The following is a 17,858-nucleotide window of genomic DNA, read 5'->3' on the forward strand; positions in this document are numbered from 1 at the left end:
CCTATCCAAGTCGCTCTGCAGCCTCACAGCATCCTCCTCGCAGCTCACACTGCCACCCAACTTAGTGTCATCCGCAAATTTGGAGATACTACATTTAATCCCCTCATTTAAATCATTAATGTACAGTGTAAACAGCTGGGGCCCCAGCACAGAACCTTGCGGTACCCCACTAGTCACTGCCTGCCATTCTGAAAAGTACCCATTTACTCCTACTCTTTGCTTCCTGTCTGACAACCAGTTCTCAATCCATGTCAGTACACTACCCCCAATCCCATGTGCTCTAACTTTGCACATCAATCTCTTGTGTGGGACCTTGTCGAACGCCTTCTGAAAGTCCAAATATACCACATCAACTGGTTCTCCCTTATCCACTCTACTGGAAACATCCTCAAAAAATTCCAGAAGATTTGTCAAGCATGATTTCCCTTTCACAAATCCATGCTGACTTGGACCTATCATGTCACCTCTTTCCAAATGCACTGCTATGACATCCTTAATAATTGATTCCATCATTTTACCCACTACTGATGTCAGGCTGACCGGTCTATAATTCCCTGTTTTCTCTCTCCCTCCTTTTTTAAAAAGTGGGGTTACATTGGCTACCCTCCACTCCATAGGAACTGATCCAGAGTCAATGGAATGTTGGAAAATGACTGTCAACGCATCCACTATTTCCAAGGCCACCTCCTTAAGTACTCTGGGATGCAGTCCATCAGGCCCTGGGGATTTATCGGCCTTCAATCCCATCAATTTCCCCAACACAATTTCCCGGCTAATAAGGATTTCCCTCAGTTCCTCCTCCTTACTAGACCCCCCGACCCCTTTTATAACCGGAAGGTTGTTCGTGTCCTCCTTCGTGAATACCGAACCAAAGTACTTGTTCAATTGGTCCGCCATTTCTTTGTTCCCCGTTATGACTTCCCCTGATTCTGACTGCAGAGGACCTACGTTTGTCTTTACTAACCTTTTTCTCTTTACATATCTATAGAAACTTTTGCAATCCGTCTTAATGTTCCCTGCAAGCTTCTTCTCATACTCCATTTTTCCTGCCCTAATCAAACCCTTTGTCCTCCTCTGCTGAGTTCTAAATTTCTCCCAGTCCCCAGGTTCGCTGCTATTTCTGGCCAATTTGTATGCCACTTCCTTGGCTTTAATACTATCCCTGATTTCCCTAGATAGCCACGGTTGAGCCACCTTCCCTTTTTTATTTTTATGCCAGACAGGAATGTACAATTGTTGTAGTTCATCCATGCGGTCTCTAAATGTCTGCCATTGCCCATCCACAGTCAACCCCTTAAGTATCATTCGCCAATCCATCCCAGCCAATTCACGCCTCATACCTTCAAAGTTAGCCTTCTTTAAGTTCTGGACCATGGTCTCTGAATTAACTGTTTCATTCTCCATCCCAATGCAGAATTCCACCATATTATGGTCACTCTTCCCCAAGGGGCCTCGCACAACGAGATTGCTAATTAATCCTCTCTCATTACATAACACCCAGTCTAAGATGGCTTAGTCATTGTAGGGATGGTTTATGGTGTTGGTGTGGGGTGGTGCTAACCTGGCACATCATGTGGCAGCCATGGTGTACAGCTCTCAACAGCCCACTAGTTACCTGAATTGGTTCCCCCGCTTCGAACCTACCACTGCGTGTTGGGTCTGCTCAGTGCTGACAGACCCGACATCGGGGAAAAGCGTGTGGCAGCGGGTTCACAGTGAGGTCTTGACCCGCTGGGGGACAAAAAACACTTCCCTACCCGACCCACCACTGATCGCACACCCTGCCCCTCTGGAAAATCCAGCGCTTAATGTCTGTCTTTATGGTAGAAAACACAAATAATATTCCGAAAATAGTGGGGAACCAAGGGTCTATTCCTCAAAGAAATTGTACTGGAGAAATTAATGGGCCTATAAGTCGACAAATCCCCTGGATCTGATGGCCTACATCCTAGGGTTTTAAAAGAGGTAGCTACAGAGATAGTGGATGCATTGGTTTTGATTCCAGAATTCCCTAGATTCTAGAATGGTCACCGTGGATTGGAAGGTAGCAAATGTATCCCCGCTATACAAGACAGGAAGGAGAGATAAAATAGGGAATTATAGATCAGTTAGCCTGACATCAGTAGAAGGAAAAATGCTAGAATCTATTTTTAGGGAAAGGGAAGTTGTGTTTGACAAATCTGTTAAGAGTTTTTTGAGGTTGTAACTTGTAGGGTAGATAAGGGGGGACCAGTGGATGTAGTGTGTTTGGATTTTCAAAAAGCATTTCATAAGGTACCACTCAAGAGGTTATTACACAAAATTAGGTATCATGGGATTTGGGGTAATATATTAACATGGATTGAGGATTGGTTAATGGACAGAAAACAGAGAGTACAAATAAACGGTTCATTTTCAGGTTGGCAGGCTGTATCTAGCGGAGTACCGCAAGGATCAGTATTTGGGCCCCAGCTATTTACAATCTATATCAATGACTTAGATGAGGGGAACATTGAGTAAAAATAAAACAGGGAAGGTGGCTCAACCGTGGCTAACAAGGGAAATTAAGGACAGTGTTAAATCCAAGGAAGAGGCATATAAATTAGCCAGAAATAGCAGCAAACCTGAGGACTGGGAGAAATTTAGAATTCAGCAGAGGAGGACAAAGGGTTTAATTAGGAGGGGGAAAATAGAGTATGAGAGGAAGCTTGCTGGGAACATAAAAACTGACTGCAAAAACTTCTATAGATATGTGAAGAGAAAAAGATTAGTGAAGACAAACGTAGGTCCCTTGCAGTCAGATTCAGGCGAATTTATAATGGGGAACAAAGAAATGGCAGACGAGTTGAACAAATACTTTGGTTCTGTCTTCACGAAGGAAGACACAAATAACCTTCCGGAAGTACTAGGGGACCGAGAGTCTAGTGAGAAGGAGGAACTGAAGGATATCCTTATTAGGCGGGAAATTGTGTTAGGGAAATTGATTGGATTGAAGGCCGATAAATCCCCGGGGCCTGATAGTCTGCATCCCAGAGTACTTAAGGAAATGGACCTAAAAATAGTGGATGCATTGGTGATCATTTTCCAACAGTCTATCAACTCTGGATCAGTTCCTATAGACTGGAGGGTAGCTAATGTAACACCACTTTTTAAAAAAGGAGGGAGAAAACGGGTAATTATAGACTGGTTAGCCTGACATCAGTAGTGGGGAAAATGTTGGAATCAATTATTAAAGATGAAATAACAACGCATTTGGAAAGCAGTGACAGGATAGGTCCAAGTCAACATAGATTTATGAAAGGGAAATCATGCTTGACAAATCTTCTGGAATTTTTTGAGGCTGTAACTAGTAGAGTGGACAAGGGAGAACCAGTGGATGTGGTGTATTTGGACTTTCAAAAGGCTTTTGACAAGGTCCCACACAAGAGATTGGTGTGCAAAATTAAAGCACATGGTATTGGGGGTAATGTACTGACGTGGATAGAGAACTGGTTGGCAGACAGGAAGCAGAGAGTCGGGATAAACTGGTCCTTTTCAGAATGGCAGACAGTGACGAGTGGGGTGCCGCAGGGCTCACTGCTGGGACCCCAGCTATTTACAATATACATCAATGATTTGGATGAAGGAATTGAGTGTAATATCTCCAAGTTTGCAGATGACACTAAACTGGATGGCGGTTTGAGCTGTGAGGAGGACGCTAAGAAGCTGCAGAGTGACTTGGACAGGTTAGGTAAATGGGAAAATGCATGGCAGATGCAGTATAATATGGATAAATGTGAGGTTATCCACTTTGGGGGCAAAAACACGGAGGCAGAATATTATCTGAATGGTGGCAGATTAGGAAAAGGGGAGGTGCAACGAGACCTGGGTGTCATGGCACATCAGTCATTGAAAGTTGGCATGCAGGTACAGCAGGCGTGAAGAAGGCAAATGGTATGTTGGCCTTCATAGCTAGAGGTTTTGAGCATAGGAGTAGGGAGATCTTACTGCAGTTGTACAGGGCCTTGGTGAGGCCTCACCTGGAATATTGTGTTCAGTTTTGGTCTCCTAATCTGAGGAAGGACATTCTTGCTATTGAGGGAGTGCAGCGAAGGTTCACCAAACTGATTCCAGGGATGGCTGGACTGACATATGAGGAGAGACTAGATCGACTGGGCCTTTATTCACTGGAGTTTAGAAGGATGAGAGGGGATCTCATAGAAACATATAAAATTCTGACGGGACTGGACAGGTTAAATGCAGGAAGAATGTTCCCGATGTTGGGGAAGTCCAGAACCAGGGGACACAGTGTAAGGATAAGGGGTAAGCCATTTAGGACTGAGATGAGGAGAAACTTCTTCACTCAGAATTGTTAACCTGTGGAATTCCCTGCCGCAGAGAGTTGTTGATGCCAGTTCATTGGATATATTCAAGAGAGAGTTAGATATGGCCCTTACGGCTAAAGGGATCAAGGGGTATGGAGAGAAAGCAGGAAAGGTGTACTGAGGAAAAAGATCAGCCATGATCTTATTGAATGGTGGTGCAGGCTCGAAGAGCCGAATGACCTACTCCTGCACCTATTTTCTACGTTTCTATGTAATGTATCCAAGTTTTCTGATGATACAAAGCTCGGTGGGAGGAAGATGCAAAGAGGCTGCAGAGATATATACAGGTTAAGTGAGTGGGCAAGAACATGGCAGATGGAATATAACGTGGAGAAATGTGAAGTTACCTACTTTGGTGGGAAAAATCGAAAAGCAGAATATTTTTCAAATGGTGAGAGACTGGGAAATGTTTGTATTCAGAAGGACCTGGGTGTTCTTGTACACAAATCACAGAAAGTTAACACGCAGGTACAGAAATCAATTAGGAAAGCAAATGGTATATTAGCCTTTATTACAAAGGGATTGGAGTATAAGAGTAAAGAAGTCTTACTACAAATATATAGGCCCTTGTTGAGACCACACTGGTGTACAGTTTTGGTCTCCTTACTTAGGAAGGATATACTTGCCTTAGAGGGAGTGCAATGAAGGTTCACCAGACTTATTCCTGGGATGAGAGGATTGACCTATGAGGAGAGATTGAGTAGATTCTCTATATTCTGTTGAGTTTAGAAGAAAGGTGATCTAATTGAAACATACAAACTTCTATTCACTAAGGAGGACACAAACAATCTTCCGGATATAAAAGGGGTCACAGGGTCTAGTAAGGAGGAGGAACTGAGGGAAATCCTTATTAGTCGGGAAATTGTATTGGGGAAATTGATGGGATTGAAGGCCGATAAATCCCCAGGGCCTGATGGACTGCATCCCAGAGTACTTAAGGAGGTGGCCTTGGAATGGCAGGCAGTGACTAGTGGGGTACCCCAAGGTTCTGTGCTGGGGCCCCAGCTGTTTGCACTGTACATTAATGATTTAGACGAGGGGATTAAATGTAGTATCTCCAAATTTGCGGATGACACTAAGTTGGGTGGCAGTGTGAGCTGCGAAGAGGATGCTATGAAGCTGCAGAGTGACTTGGATAAGTTAGGTGAGTGGGCAAATGCATGGCAGATGAAGTATAATGTGGATAAATGAGGTTATCCACTTTGGTGGTAAAAACAGAGAGACAGACTATTATCTGAATGGTGACAGATTAGGAAAAGGGGAGGTGCAACGAGACCTGGGTGTCATGGTACATCAGTCATTGAAGGTTGGCATGCAGGTACAGCAGGCGGTTAAGAAAGCAAATGGCATGTTGGCCTTCATAGCGAGGGGATTTGAGTACAGGGGCAGGGAGGTGTTGCTATAGTTGTACAGGGCCTTGGTGAGGCCACACCTGGAGTATTGTGTACAGTTTTGGTCTCCTAACTTGAGGAAGGACATTCTTGCTATTGAGGGAGTGCAGCGAAGGTTCACCAGACTGATTCCCGGGATGGCAGGACTGACCTATCAAGAAAGACTGGATCAACTGGGCTTGTATTCACTGGAGTTCAGAAGAATGAGAGGGGATCTCATAGAAACGTTTAAAATTCTGATGGGTTCGGACAGGTTAGATGCAGGAAGAATGTTCCCAATGTTGGGGAAGTCCAGAACCAGGGGTCACAGTCTAAGGATAAGGGGTAAGCCATTTAGGACCGAGATGAGAAGAAACTTCTTCACCCAGAGAGTGGTGAACCTGTGGAATTCTCTACCACAGAAAGTTGTTGATGCCAATTCACTAAATATATCAAAAAGGAGTTAGATGAAGTCCTTATTACTAGGGGGATCAAGGGGTATGGCGAGAAAGCAGGAATGGGGTACTGAAGTTGCATGTTCAGCCATGATATTATTGAATGGCGGAGCAGGCTCGAGTGGCCTACTCCTGCTTCTATTTCTTATGTTCTTATCTTTTTCAGATTGCAGCCACCATACTGCTTCTAGAGCAACGAGTACCAGGGTTTCTGAAGATCCGCTCTGGAGTTCCAGGAAGATCGCTGGGCTTTGATGATGACAAGTGGTACATTGGGTATTCAGAAAATTACATTTCAAGATTTTTCTTATTCATAACTTCTGAGTTGTAAACATGTTTCCTTTATCTAAACTGCATTTTTAATATAGGGTTGAAGACATCCTTCCTGAGACAGGAGGAGCCGGAATGAGCACACAGGGATATTCACAACATATAAGATGGGAGGTGGTTAGAAAAAATCTTGGAAATATCATAAGCATGAAAGATTCTTATGAATCTACTATTTTGTAGAAAAGATCAATAGTGAATCAATCCCATTCCTTTCTGAAATGAACTATGTGCTTTATTTAAATTGCTAAATCTTTGATGCTAGTTATTTCCAATAAATATAGAGGTTGAAAAAATTCAAAACCAGTTATTTCCCCTAAACATTTTGCGTAGCTCCTTAACCATGAATAGCCATAGTGGAACATCATTTTTAATTTTATAGTTCAGAGGGCATGATCTGGTTTGCTGAGGGTATCAACCTTCCTGCAAACCTTTATGTTGGAACTTTTGGTTTGTAAAGCTGTATGCAGTTGTTCCTCAAAGCTGGAAGTGGCAATTTTCTTTTGTCCTGGAATATAAGAACATAAGAAATAGGAGCAGGATTGGGCCATTTGGCCCCTCGAGCCTGCTCCGCCATTCAATAAGATCATGGCTGATCTGATCATGGACTCCGCTCCATCTCCCTGCCCGCTCCCCATAACACTTTACTCCCAAAAATCTGTCTATCTCCACCTTAAATATATTAATGATCCATCCTCCACAGCTCTCTTCGGCAGAGAATTCCATAGATTTACAACCCTCTGAGAGAAGACATTTCTCCTCATCTCAGTTTTAAATGGGCGGCCCCTTATTCTGAGACTATGTCCCCTAGTTTTAGTTTCCCCTATGAGTGGAAATATCCTCTCTGCATCCATCTTGTCGAGCCCTCTCATTATCTTATCTGTTTCAATAAGATCACCTCTCAATTCTTCTGGACTCCAATGTGTTTAGGCCCAACCTATCTTCATAAGTCAAACCCCTCATCTCCAGAATCAACCTAGTGAACCTTCTCCAAAGCAAGTATATCCTTCCTTAAATATGGAGATCAAAACTGTACGCAGTACTCCAGGTGTGGCCTCACCAATACCCTGTACAGTTGTAGCAGGACTTCTCTGTTTTTATACCCCATGCCCCTTGCAATAAAGGCCAACATTCCATTTGCCTTCCTGATTACTTGCTGTACCTGCACACTTACTTTTGTGCCTCATGCACAAGGAACCTCAGGTCTCTCTGTACTGAAGCACTTTGCAATTTTTTTTCCATTTAAATTATAATTTGCTTTTCTATTATTTCTGCCAAAGTGGAATGGGATTTTAACCCACAACCTTTTGACTCAAAGGCAAGAATGCAACCCACTGAGCCACAGCTGACACTAGTCCAGTAACATTACACTAGTGTATCTTGTCCAATGATGCTCAACATGCCTAATCAATACAGAACATCAATTAACAAAGCCAATAGGCTGCTGAACTCCATCGCCAAATCAATACACTACAATTCAGGGGAAGTTGTGATTGAATTGTCCGATGCACTGTTGGACCACACCTCGAGTCCTGTGTCCAAATCTGATCACTAAGACAAGACCACCATAGTGGAGGCAAACACTCTGTAATCTCAAGAAAAAAATTTGATGCTGAAATGGAGGGACTTTAGGATCTGCTGGGTGATGAGCTAAGATGGATAGAATGATCTTCCTCATCCGTAAACCATCCTGTAATCTTGTTACAGGCACTTTTTTCAAGCACTTTTGGACAAAATAATTTTTGAAATTAAATTGAATTTGTTTATTACACATAAATGTAAATTATTATTCTGTGGATATATTTATGTACAAACAATAACTTATACATATGTGTCAATAATTTTGTAAATTTAGCACATTTGTGGAAGATAAATAAGTTTATAAAGTGGCTTCTTTAATGAATATAATAATTTGATACAAAAATACTCGAAGCTCATTATTTCTCAGTATCACAATTAAAAATAGTTTTACAATGACTTGTCAAAAAAAACAATTGAAGTCTCGTAAAGGCAGCACTTCATTAATAGTTTTGTAGTCATGAAATAGTGCACATTCTGGAGTTTATAGGACTGTCCACAGGTGCACAATCAGCTGGCAATTTAGGAATTCCATCCAGTGTCTTCAGGTTTGGCAATGAGGAGAACACTCTGGAAATAATAAAATACGCAGTTTTAAATATTTCAAATATTTTCAGGATTTTTGTTTGTTCAATGTATTACTTCTAAGTTTTAATCAGCCAGTCATAAAACAGCCATCTAGCTCCCTAATGGCTTACATTTTATTAACTCTGGGTCATATAAGAGTTACTTGGCAGTCACTTACTAAATAAGAGCATGGGAGAAGAAAATGGTTTGTGCCATGGGTGTACATCGGGAGATGGGTGAGCGATAGCCAGCAGTAGCCCTCAATTTCAATTTTTACTTCCCTGAATGTTGTTTCTCCTCGCTCTGCATTCAGGTTAATAAACATTTTTACTTGACTTTTTGTAGCAGACTCCCGGGGGCTCTTTAAGAACAGTTGGTTTGGCTGCTGTAAGGCCTGAGAAAACTGACCCTAACATGCACATGCTGTAGTCAGTTGCAATCCAATTTCTAAACGGGGCCTGAAACGAGGTTTGACCCCCTATTTGCATAGACAATGGACCTAAAGCTAATTTCTGGCAGGCACCCAGGACAACTAAGAGGCGCCCTAACTAATATGACAACCGACACTTCCTGTGTGCTTTAGTCGTGTGCGATCACCAACAAAAATTGGTAGGTTTTTGAACACGTTTCATGTCCAAAAAATGGTCTGAACGAGGTCCAATTTCACCACCTAGATTTTCTGCTCAGGTGAAAACCCAAGTAGAGTATTGCCAGGGTACCGAGCGTGCCAATACCAAAACTCAAATGACTGACCCTGCCGCAGTTTCCAGTCAGCTCAATTATAAGAATGAAGGCAAATCCTTGGCAGTTTTACCACCTCCAATTGAGAGCTCACCACTTGTGGGCAGGGACCAGCATGTTGCTGTAGAAGTAAAGGCCTGAAGGAGCTTTAAGGTGCCAGCACACAAGAAAAAAACAATAATACAATTTGGTTTGCAAGCAGTCTGTCAGGTCTGCTGGAAAACAGAAGACTCCCAGATTCTCTGATCATGCCTTTGAAGTGCTTCTCTTAGAAGTTAAATAGCAGAGAGAGAGAGAGAGAGAGAGCAGACAATCTCTGACACTGCAACAGAGGGCAGATCAATTAAAGAAATCCACTATTTGCAACTGGGACTCTGATGAATGGCTTCTCAACATTGCAGTCCACTCAGGAGCATGTAGTAGCTCCAAGAAAATCTGCAATGGAGGCCACCATGACAGATGCCTTTTTCTTTGGTCAATAATCTCAGTCATATGAAATGGTCACTAGGGGCCATCCAATTTTGCACATGTCAGGAATGAAGTGTTGATATATGGGTACTAGATTTTTAAGTAGAGATGTAAGCACTGTTACAACTTGTGAGAGCACAGTTAAAAGATCTTTGGAGCTGACATTACTGCCTACTTTGTAGCCTATGCACTAAATCTCTGAACGTAAGGATTTCAATCTACCCCTATTTGATCTATTATTCATTGTGTGCTATACTATGTCAGTATACCAGCAATGCAGCAAGGAAGATTGTTGAGGCAGACACTAATCCCACATGGTTCCAAAGAAATGCCACAGCTACACCATTTTTAAATGGTCAAACCACATTTTCCAAGTAACAGTGCCAAAACTACCATTTATTGCTATCCTATTCTGCTATATTGTAACCAATGACAAGTAAATAGTCAGCACAATATTAAAATCAAATGCAGGGTATTTATTTACTTTTTTATATGGTGTGTGAATGTTAGCAGCTTATATTGACATGGTGTGATATCTAGTCTACCAGTCCTAAGTGACACCCTTGTAGAAGGAGTAAGTGAGTTGGTTGGCCACAGGACTTCACTGAAATTCTGATATTGCTAGATGTTCCTAGGGTCAGTGCTCTTCTGGTGAGTCAGCCACATCAAGAATGTTTGTGGCTGAGTTTTATTGACTGTTTCAAGCTCTTCCTCCATCCAATGTACACCAACTACTTTGAGTAAAGGAAGATGTCCATCAGTCCCTTGAAGTATATGCTTTTTCTCACTTACTCCTGGCAAAAGGGATTACAGATCTTAGCCAATCAAACTAACTTTTTTCAGTCAACAACACCCAAATATACAACAATTTGATGAGTGGCTAGTTAACTCATTGCTTTTTCAAGTTATTAATTGGCTCCTAATTACAGCTTGTAGCTGATTCAGGGTACCTCGGGGCCCAAAATTCCACATTGTAAAATAACTGTTTTTTGGCATTATTTCCGATTAATGGCCATTTTTATAGTCCAAAATATCGTCAAAAAAAAGTCTGAAGTTTCGCCAAAATTATTTTTCATTTTGGCACAGTGCTGAAATACCTCCGGTTTTGAGGGTGGAGCTCATTTTTACCGCCGAGAAAGTGAGGCCCGTTCTGCGCATGCGCAACACTCGGCTTCAAAAGAAGCCCACGGGGAGGTGGAAGCCAAGCGCCGAGTTCCTGTGTCCGGCTGAGGGAACGATCCTGCCGGTTGGTGCTCCAACCTTCGAGCCCGGTGAGCAGCAGAGACGGGCGTCAACAGTTCGGTGGTGGAACTTATGCACCTCTCACAATTTCAGTTTTGAACTGCAATAAAGTTCGTCTTTTCCCTCCGCACAAACATTTTTAAGTAGTTTGTATATAATATAAGTTTTGTTCCCTCCCTCCAAAAGCTGTAACTCAGCTCCGTTTCCCAAGATAGCGTCGGGAATGCCGATTTTGATCGCACTCCGACTTGGTAAGGCAAGGTTTTAAAAAGTGGTCCTTAGCGCTGTCCTTAAAAAAATTCTTATTGGCGAAACTCACAAAAATGGCGTTATGGGTGGGTTTGACCCCGAGTGACGCCAGAAAAACGGTACTTAAAAAAAATGGCTGTTATCCGTTAAGGATGGCGTTATACCATTGGCGAAACTAGCAAAATCGCCTTAAATTAAGTTAGCTCCAAAATTGCTGTTAGCTCAAAAAAAATGGAGCTCAATGGTGGTGAATTTTGGGCCCTAGTTTTGTTTCCTTGTATTGGCTGGACTACTTTGTGGAAGAGATTTACCACATATTGATGCACATTCTGAAAGAGGCTAAATCATATGTAAACCATGATAGGAGTTTACAGCGGATAACATTTAGTAACCCACAGTTTGCCCATGATTAGCACACATTAACACACATTCATTTCTATCATCTCTGATGGTGAATATGTAACATTCGCCCCTCTCCCTATGATCTGAGAATCCAGGACTTGCCACATTGTTACCAGAGCCCCACGCTTCAGTGTTCCAAGAACCCTGGAAATCCCTCCCACTGCCCTCAGACTCTGGGACCTTCCTCAAAATAATGCAAAATCCTGTGATGCCTTCCCACTATTCCTAGATACCAGAGCCACTCCCAATGCTGAGAAGTCAGTGTCCCTGGTAATTCTACTTGACATAACACATGTTCTTATAAAACCTCCAAACAATAACATAGGCGATCTTATAATATGAAAGAAAAAATTCTAGTAAGCAAATAATTAAACCTAATTATGAAATTCCAATACTTATGCTGTTCAAAACCTTACAAGAACTATACCAACACTTAACAAAAAATGGCATGAAAGATATTTGTGTGAATTATACAAAAATACCTCTGGGAAAGGAAAGCGAACCTACATTTGAATGAAAGGACAACAGGCACATACATAAGTACAGGCTGATTTTCAGAAGAAACAAACTTTAAACCACACACAAACAAAAAGAGAGACACATCAACAATAATTAAAAATAAATAAAAACAAAAGATCAAAAATAATTAAAAGCATGTAAAATGTATTGGACTAAAAAAAGACATCAAAGCAAAGCTAAGGAATCAAAACTTAAGGAAGCACCGAAATGCATAGAATATACAGCACGGAAACAAATCATTTGGCCCAACCAATCCACGCCGACTTGGATTCAAGCCCAGGCTTGGAAATAAAACAAATGTTACAGGCATTAGCAACACTGCAGAGGAAATTTACGGTACAATGAGACATTGTCATGCAAATGATTTAATTTTTGTTCTTTCCTTATGTTATGAATTGTATTTTATTTAAATGAGCGAATTATACGGTACTTAGCAAACAACATGCTCACTGAAAGGATGAGAAATGCTCTGCTCTCTGCTGATTATTTGTTCATTACTTGTATTTTTGGTTTCATTCACATTTAGTTAATCCAATATTTGATTGGTTATCTATTTTCAGTCATCTCAATGTGGAATTCCTTGGGGTGTGACACTTTTGAGGTGCAAGTCCTCTAAGATTACACTTTTAGGTTTAGAACTATAGAATTTATAGAATCATAGATAGAATGATACAGCACAAAAAGAGGCTAATTGGACATGTCTGTGAAAGAGTTATCCAATTATTTCTGCTTATCTGCTCTTTCCTCATAGCCCAGCAAAATCCAGTATTTTCACCTTAGCTGAAAATTATACTATCATTGTGGTACAGGTACAACCAAAAAATGGGCCTTAAAGGTCTGCAAATTCAGACTTTTTTCTTATCCCTACTCTTTCCCATTTTTTTTTTATAAGGCCTTACTGAATATTGTTGCCCTGATTCACAAATCATTAAAAGTATTAGCACAGGATAACAAAGCTATAAAAAGTGCAAATAAAGCACTGGGATTAATTTCTAGAGGAATAGAATTTAAAAGCAGAGTAATTATGTTAAATATATGTAGAACCTTGGTTAGACCACAATTAGAACTGTTCTGGTCTTCATATTATCAAAATGATGGCCCTGGATTTGCGGTCGGAGGGTTCCCGTCGGGAAATGCATCCGATCTGTAAATAAAATGGTCACTTACCTGGTGGTCCAGGAGGTATAGAGATTAGTGATCCTGGGCCACTCTGGGTACCCCCAGGTGGAGGCCCACGTATCTCAGCGGCGCATGCAGCTCGCAAGCGCCCCTGGGATCACGTGGGCTGGCCCAACGAATGAAAGAAGGGAATCCCCAATCATGCTTATAGGGATTCCGTATGTATGGAAAGCCCATATGCATGAATTGGAATACCCCCAAAAATACATCTAGACATCAAATAAATAAAAAAACATTACATATTTGAAATTAATTAAGATGGCATTTAAATAAATATTTTAAACAAAAATTTTATTTTATTAAAAAAAAATATTTATGTTTTAATGGGGCTAAAAATAAACTTACCTTATGCACAAGATTTTTATTGTATAAATGATAACATTTTATTTTAATGTTTTTTTTATAAACCCTTATGCTGCTAAAAGCAGGCCTTATGCCTGCTTTTAACAGGCAAAGAATTTCACGGGCATTCGCTGGGCAGAAGTTGGGCAAATAGCCCAACTCTCCACCTGCAGGTGCCCTTTTCTCAGGGATGTGTTGGATCTGTCAAGAAAATTCTTGACAGAAGCACTGGAGAAAGTGCAAAAAAAAATTTACAACTGAGAGTTACAACTATCAGGAAAGTCTAAACTACTGGGGCTCCGTTCTCTCGAAAAGGGAAGACTGAGGGGTGACCTGATAGATGTATTTAAAATTCTGCAGGGATTCAATAGGGTAGAAATAGAGAAGGTGTTTCCACTTGTGGGGGAGTCCAAAATAAGGGGCCATAAATATAAGACAGTCATTAATAAATCCAATAAGGAATTCAGGAGAAACTTCTTTACTCAGAGAATGACTCAGAGTGTGGTGAGAATGTGAAACTTGCTACCACATGGAGTCGTTGAGGCAATTAGCTTGGATGCATTTAAGAGTAAGCTCAATAAGTACATGAGGGAGAAAGTAATACCTACAATAGTATATGTTGATAGGGTGAGATGAAGTAAGGTGGGAGGAGGCTCATGTGGAGGATAAACATTGGTATAGACCTGCTGGGCCGAATGGCCTGTTTCTGTGCTGTGTAGTTCTATGTTGAGAAATATATGCTCCTTTGTTCATCACAATGAAAGAATCACAGACTACAATATACAGTAAATATATATTTTATTACGTAAATGTAAGTGTTCAAGTTGTTCTAAATTACCCCTTGCAATTAGTGTACCAATATGTGTTTGCCCTATTCCTAATTGCTTGCTTATCTAAGGTGGTTGTCGGTTGAGTCAATTGGTGAGCTGTGTGCAATTCAGAAGGTCTGTTACCTGCAACTGTGACCGATTCCAATTTATGTGCAACAGTGCCAGGTGGGTTTGCGCTGCAGTCACTAGGGGGGCATTCCTGAGGTGGTGCTTACAGTCATGTATGCAGAGCAAATGGCTCAGAACTACCAATGACATCACAGTAACTGCTGGAGGCCATCATCATATAAGGTTCAATGTTTTGCCTGAGCGCAGAGCAGTTAACCTCAGATGTTTTCAAACCCACCTTTCATGATTATCTTTAAGCATTATCCAAGTCTGTCAAGACAGGCCTTCAATGATTCTTGGACTGGACCCCAAGGCAGACAAACCAAGAGCATGAACATCCATGAGAGGTATTCTCATCGTTGTGGCACTGGCTTGGGGTACTACAGCTGACACAACCAGTTGTCCATCTCTTACACTATCAAGGTTATGAAGCCAAGTACTTTCCAAAGAGAATGCATATTTCTAATGTCCTTTGTTGGAAAGCAAACCAACTAATCTCTCTGTCCTGAGGCAACTCACGGGAGGCATTCTGTATGACTAACCTTGCCTTCTATCTGCTAGCCTCTCAGCAGCTGTTGCATGACCAAATGTTCTGCACCAGTGACGTGCTTCATCCTATGGTATCTCATCCCCAATAACTAACTGACGTAAAGTGTCTGTATCTGGACTGCTGACTGATTAAGAATATCTGTGCTAGCATGATGATTGTTCCTCTGCAGCTGTGCCCTGATGAAAGCTAGGTTCACCATGATGTGCTAAGAGAGGCGGTTGGACATTATTAGCATCCATTCATGCTTATCAACTTGGCAATTATGCTTTAATTATCTAAAGTATGACAATGATTATGTATGTACATGTTAATATAATAAATGGTACATAGCACATACTTGATTAATCTAGCATATACCAGTGATCCATGCAGCCCTCCTGTTGACCAATGTCTTCCCAGAACCTCCCTCCCTATGAATTACACCATGTACAGTTCATGTTCTGTAAACCCCACTTCTAACCCAATATGTAAAAAGCCCAACAAAGGAGGATTCCATATTGGATCTAGTAATGGGGAATGAACCAGAGCAGATAAGAGAAGTAAAATTAGGGGAAGATCCAGGCAATAGTGACCATAATATAATACAATTTAAGATAATAATTGAGAAGGACATAAGTATGATGAAAACTAGGGTAATGGACTGGAGAAAAGCTGATTTTGAGGGGCTGAGAATAGAACTTGGAAAAATAAAATGTGCAACAATATTGGCAAACAACGATGTAGAACAGCACTAGGAAACACTTAAAATGGTGTTCACCAGAGTGCAGGAAGAATATATTCCGCGAAAAGGAAAGAAGAAACTACACTAAAAGAGGTATATATGAAGTACATAGACAACAGGGGAGTACATGATAAGGGAGAATACAAAGAAATTAGGAGAGAAGTAAAAAAAAATTTAGGAAGGCAAAGGGGAACTATGAAATTAAATTATCAAGGAACATAAAACAAAATAGTAAAATATTGTACAAGCACATCAATAACAAAGGGAAGATTGAGATGGGAATAGGACCATTGAGGGTTAGCCAGGATAATACCACAGTTAACGATAGAGAGATGACGGAAATATTAAATAATTATTTTGTTTCAGTATTTACCAGGGAGATGGAACAGGTGGACATGACATTGGATGATGAGATTAGTAATTTAATTAGTGCATTTAAAATAAAAAGAGGGGATATATTTAATAAACTAATCAAACTCAAAGAGGATAAAACACAAGTAGTAGAATGGGTAGCTAAGCTGGCTTCAAGAGAGGAAGCAGAGAGTAGGGGTAAAAGGTAGCTTCACAATGGCAGAAGGTGGGTAGTGGTGTTCCACAAGGATCAGTGCTGGGACCACAGCTGTTCACAATTTATATTAACAATTTAGACCTTGGAATCAAAAACTCAATTTCTAAATTTGAGGATGACACCAAATTGGGTGGGATAGTCAATATTGAGGAGGACTGCAACAAATTACACAAGGACATTAATAAACTTGCAGAATGGCCATAATTGGCAAATGAAGTTTGATACCTTGTGAGGTACTACATTTTGTAAGAAAGAATAAGGAGGTCATTTATTACTTGGAGGATGCGAGTCTAGGTGGGATAGAGGAACAAAGGGATCTCAGAGTACAAATACATAAATCACTAAAAGGATATAGAGGCACTGGAGAGGGTGCAGAGAAGATTGACAAAGATGATACCAGAAATGCATGAGTATACATATCAGGAAAGGATGAACAGGCTGGGTCTGTTTCTCCTGAAAAATGAAGGCTGAGGGGTGACCTAATAGAGGTCTTTAAAATTCTGAAAGGTTTTGAAAGAGTGGATATAGAGAGAATATTTTCACTTGTGGGGAAGAACATAACTAGAGGCCATCAATATAAAATAGTCACCAACAAATCCAATAGGGAATTCAGAAGAAACTTCTTTACCCAAAGAGTGGTGAGAATGTGGAACTCACTACCACAGGGAGTGGTTGAAGCGAATAGTATAGATGCACTTAAGAGGAGGTTAGACAAGTATATGAGGCAGAAGGCAACAGTGGGATATGTGGATAGATTTAGATGAGGAAAGATGCTAGAAGGCTCGAGTGGAGCATAAATGCCAGCATGGACTGGTTGGGTCAAATGGCCTGTTTCTGTGATGTATATCCTATGTAATCCTTTGTATTTGCCATATGTTGCATTCCTTGCCCTAATATTTAGTATAATGACCCTTTAAATATAACAACAATAGAAACATCGAGAAAAAGGTGCAGGAGTAGGCCATTCGGCCCTTCAAGCCTGCACCGCCATTCAATGAGTTCATGGCTGAACATGCAACTTCAATACCCCATTCCTGCTTTCTCGCCATACCCCTTGATCCCCCCAGTAGTAAGGACTACATCTAACTCCTTTTTGAATATATTTAGTGAATTGGCCTCAACAACTTTCTGTGATAAAGAATTCCACAGGTTCACCACTCTCTGGGTGAAGATGTTTCTCTTCATCTTGGTCCTAAATGGCTTACCCCTTATCCTTAGACTGTGACTCCTGGTTCTGGACTTCCCCAACATTGGGAACATTCTTCCTGCATCTAACCTGTCTAAACCCGTCAGAATTTT

The 17,858-nt window shown here is 41.0% G+C and overlaps 1 protein-coding gene across 1 annotated transcript in view; it reads left to right on the forward strand.

The window, feature by feature from the left end:
• Positions 1-6,678, forward strand: part of LOC139265348 (transient receptor potential cation channel subfamily V member 6-like) — a 44,654-nt gene extending 37,976 nt beyond the window's left edge. The window contains exons 14-15 of the mRNA XM_070882321.1: positions 6,335-6,444; positions 6,537-6,678. Of these exons, the coding sequence (XP_070738422.1) occupies positions 6,335-6,444; positions 6,537-6,678 (252 nt within the window). The remainder of the gene's footprint in view (positions 1-6,334; positions 6,445-6,536) is intronic.
• Positions 6,679-17,858: the final 11,180 nt, after the last annotated feature.

The sequence above is a fragment of the Pristiophorus japonicus genome, chromosome 6 (assembly GCF_044704955.1).
Source record: "Pristiophorus japonicus isolate sPriJap1 chromosome 6, sPriJap1.hap1, whole genome shotgun sequence".
NCBI classification, from domain to species: Eukaryota; Metazoa; Chordata; class Chondrichthyes; family Pristiophoridae; genus Pristiophorus; species Pristiophorus japonicus.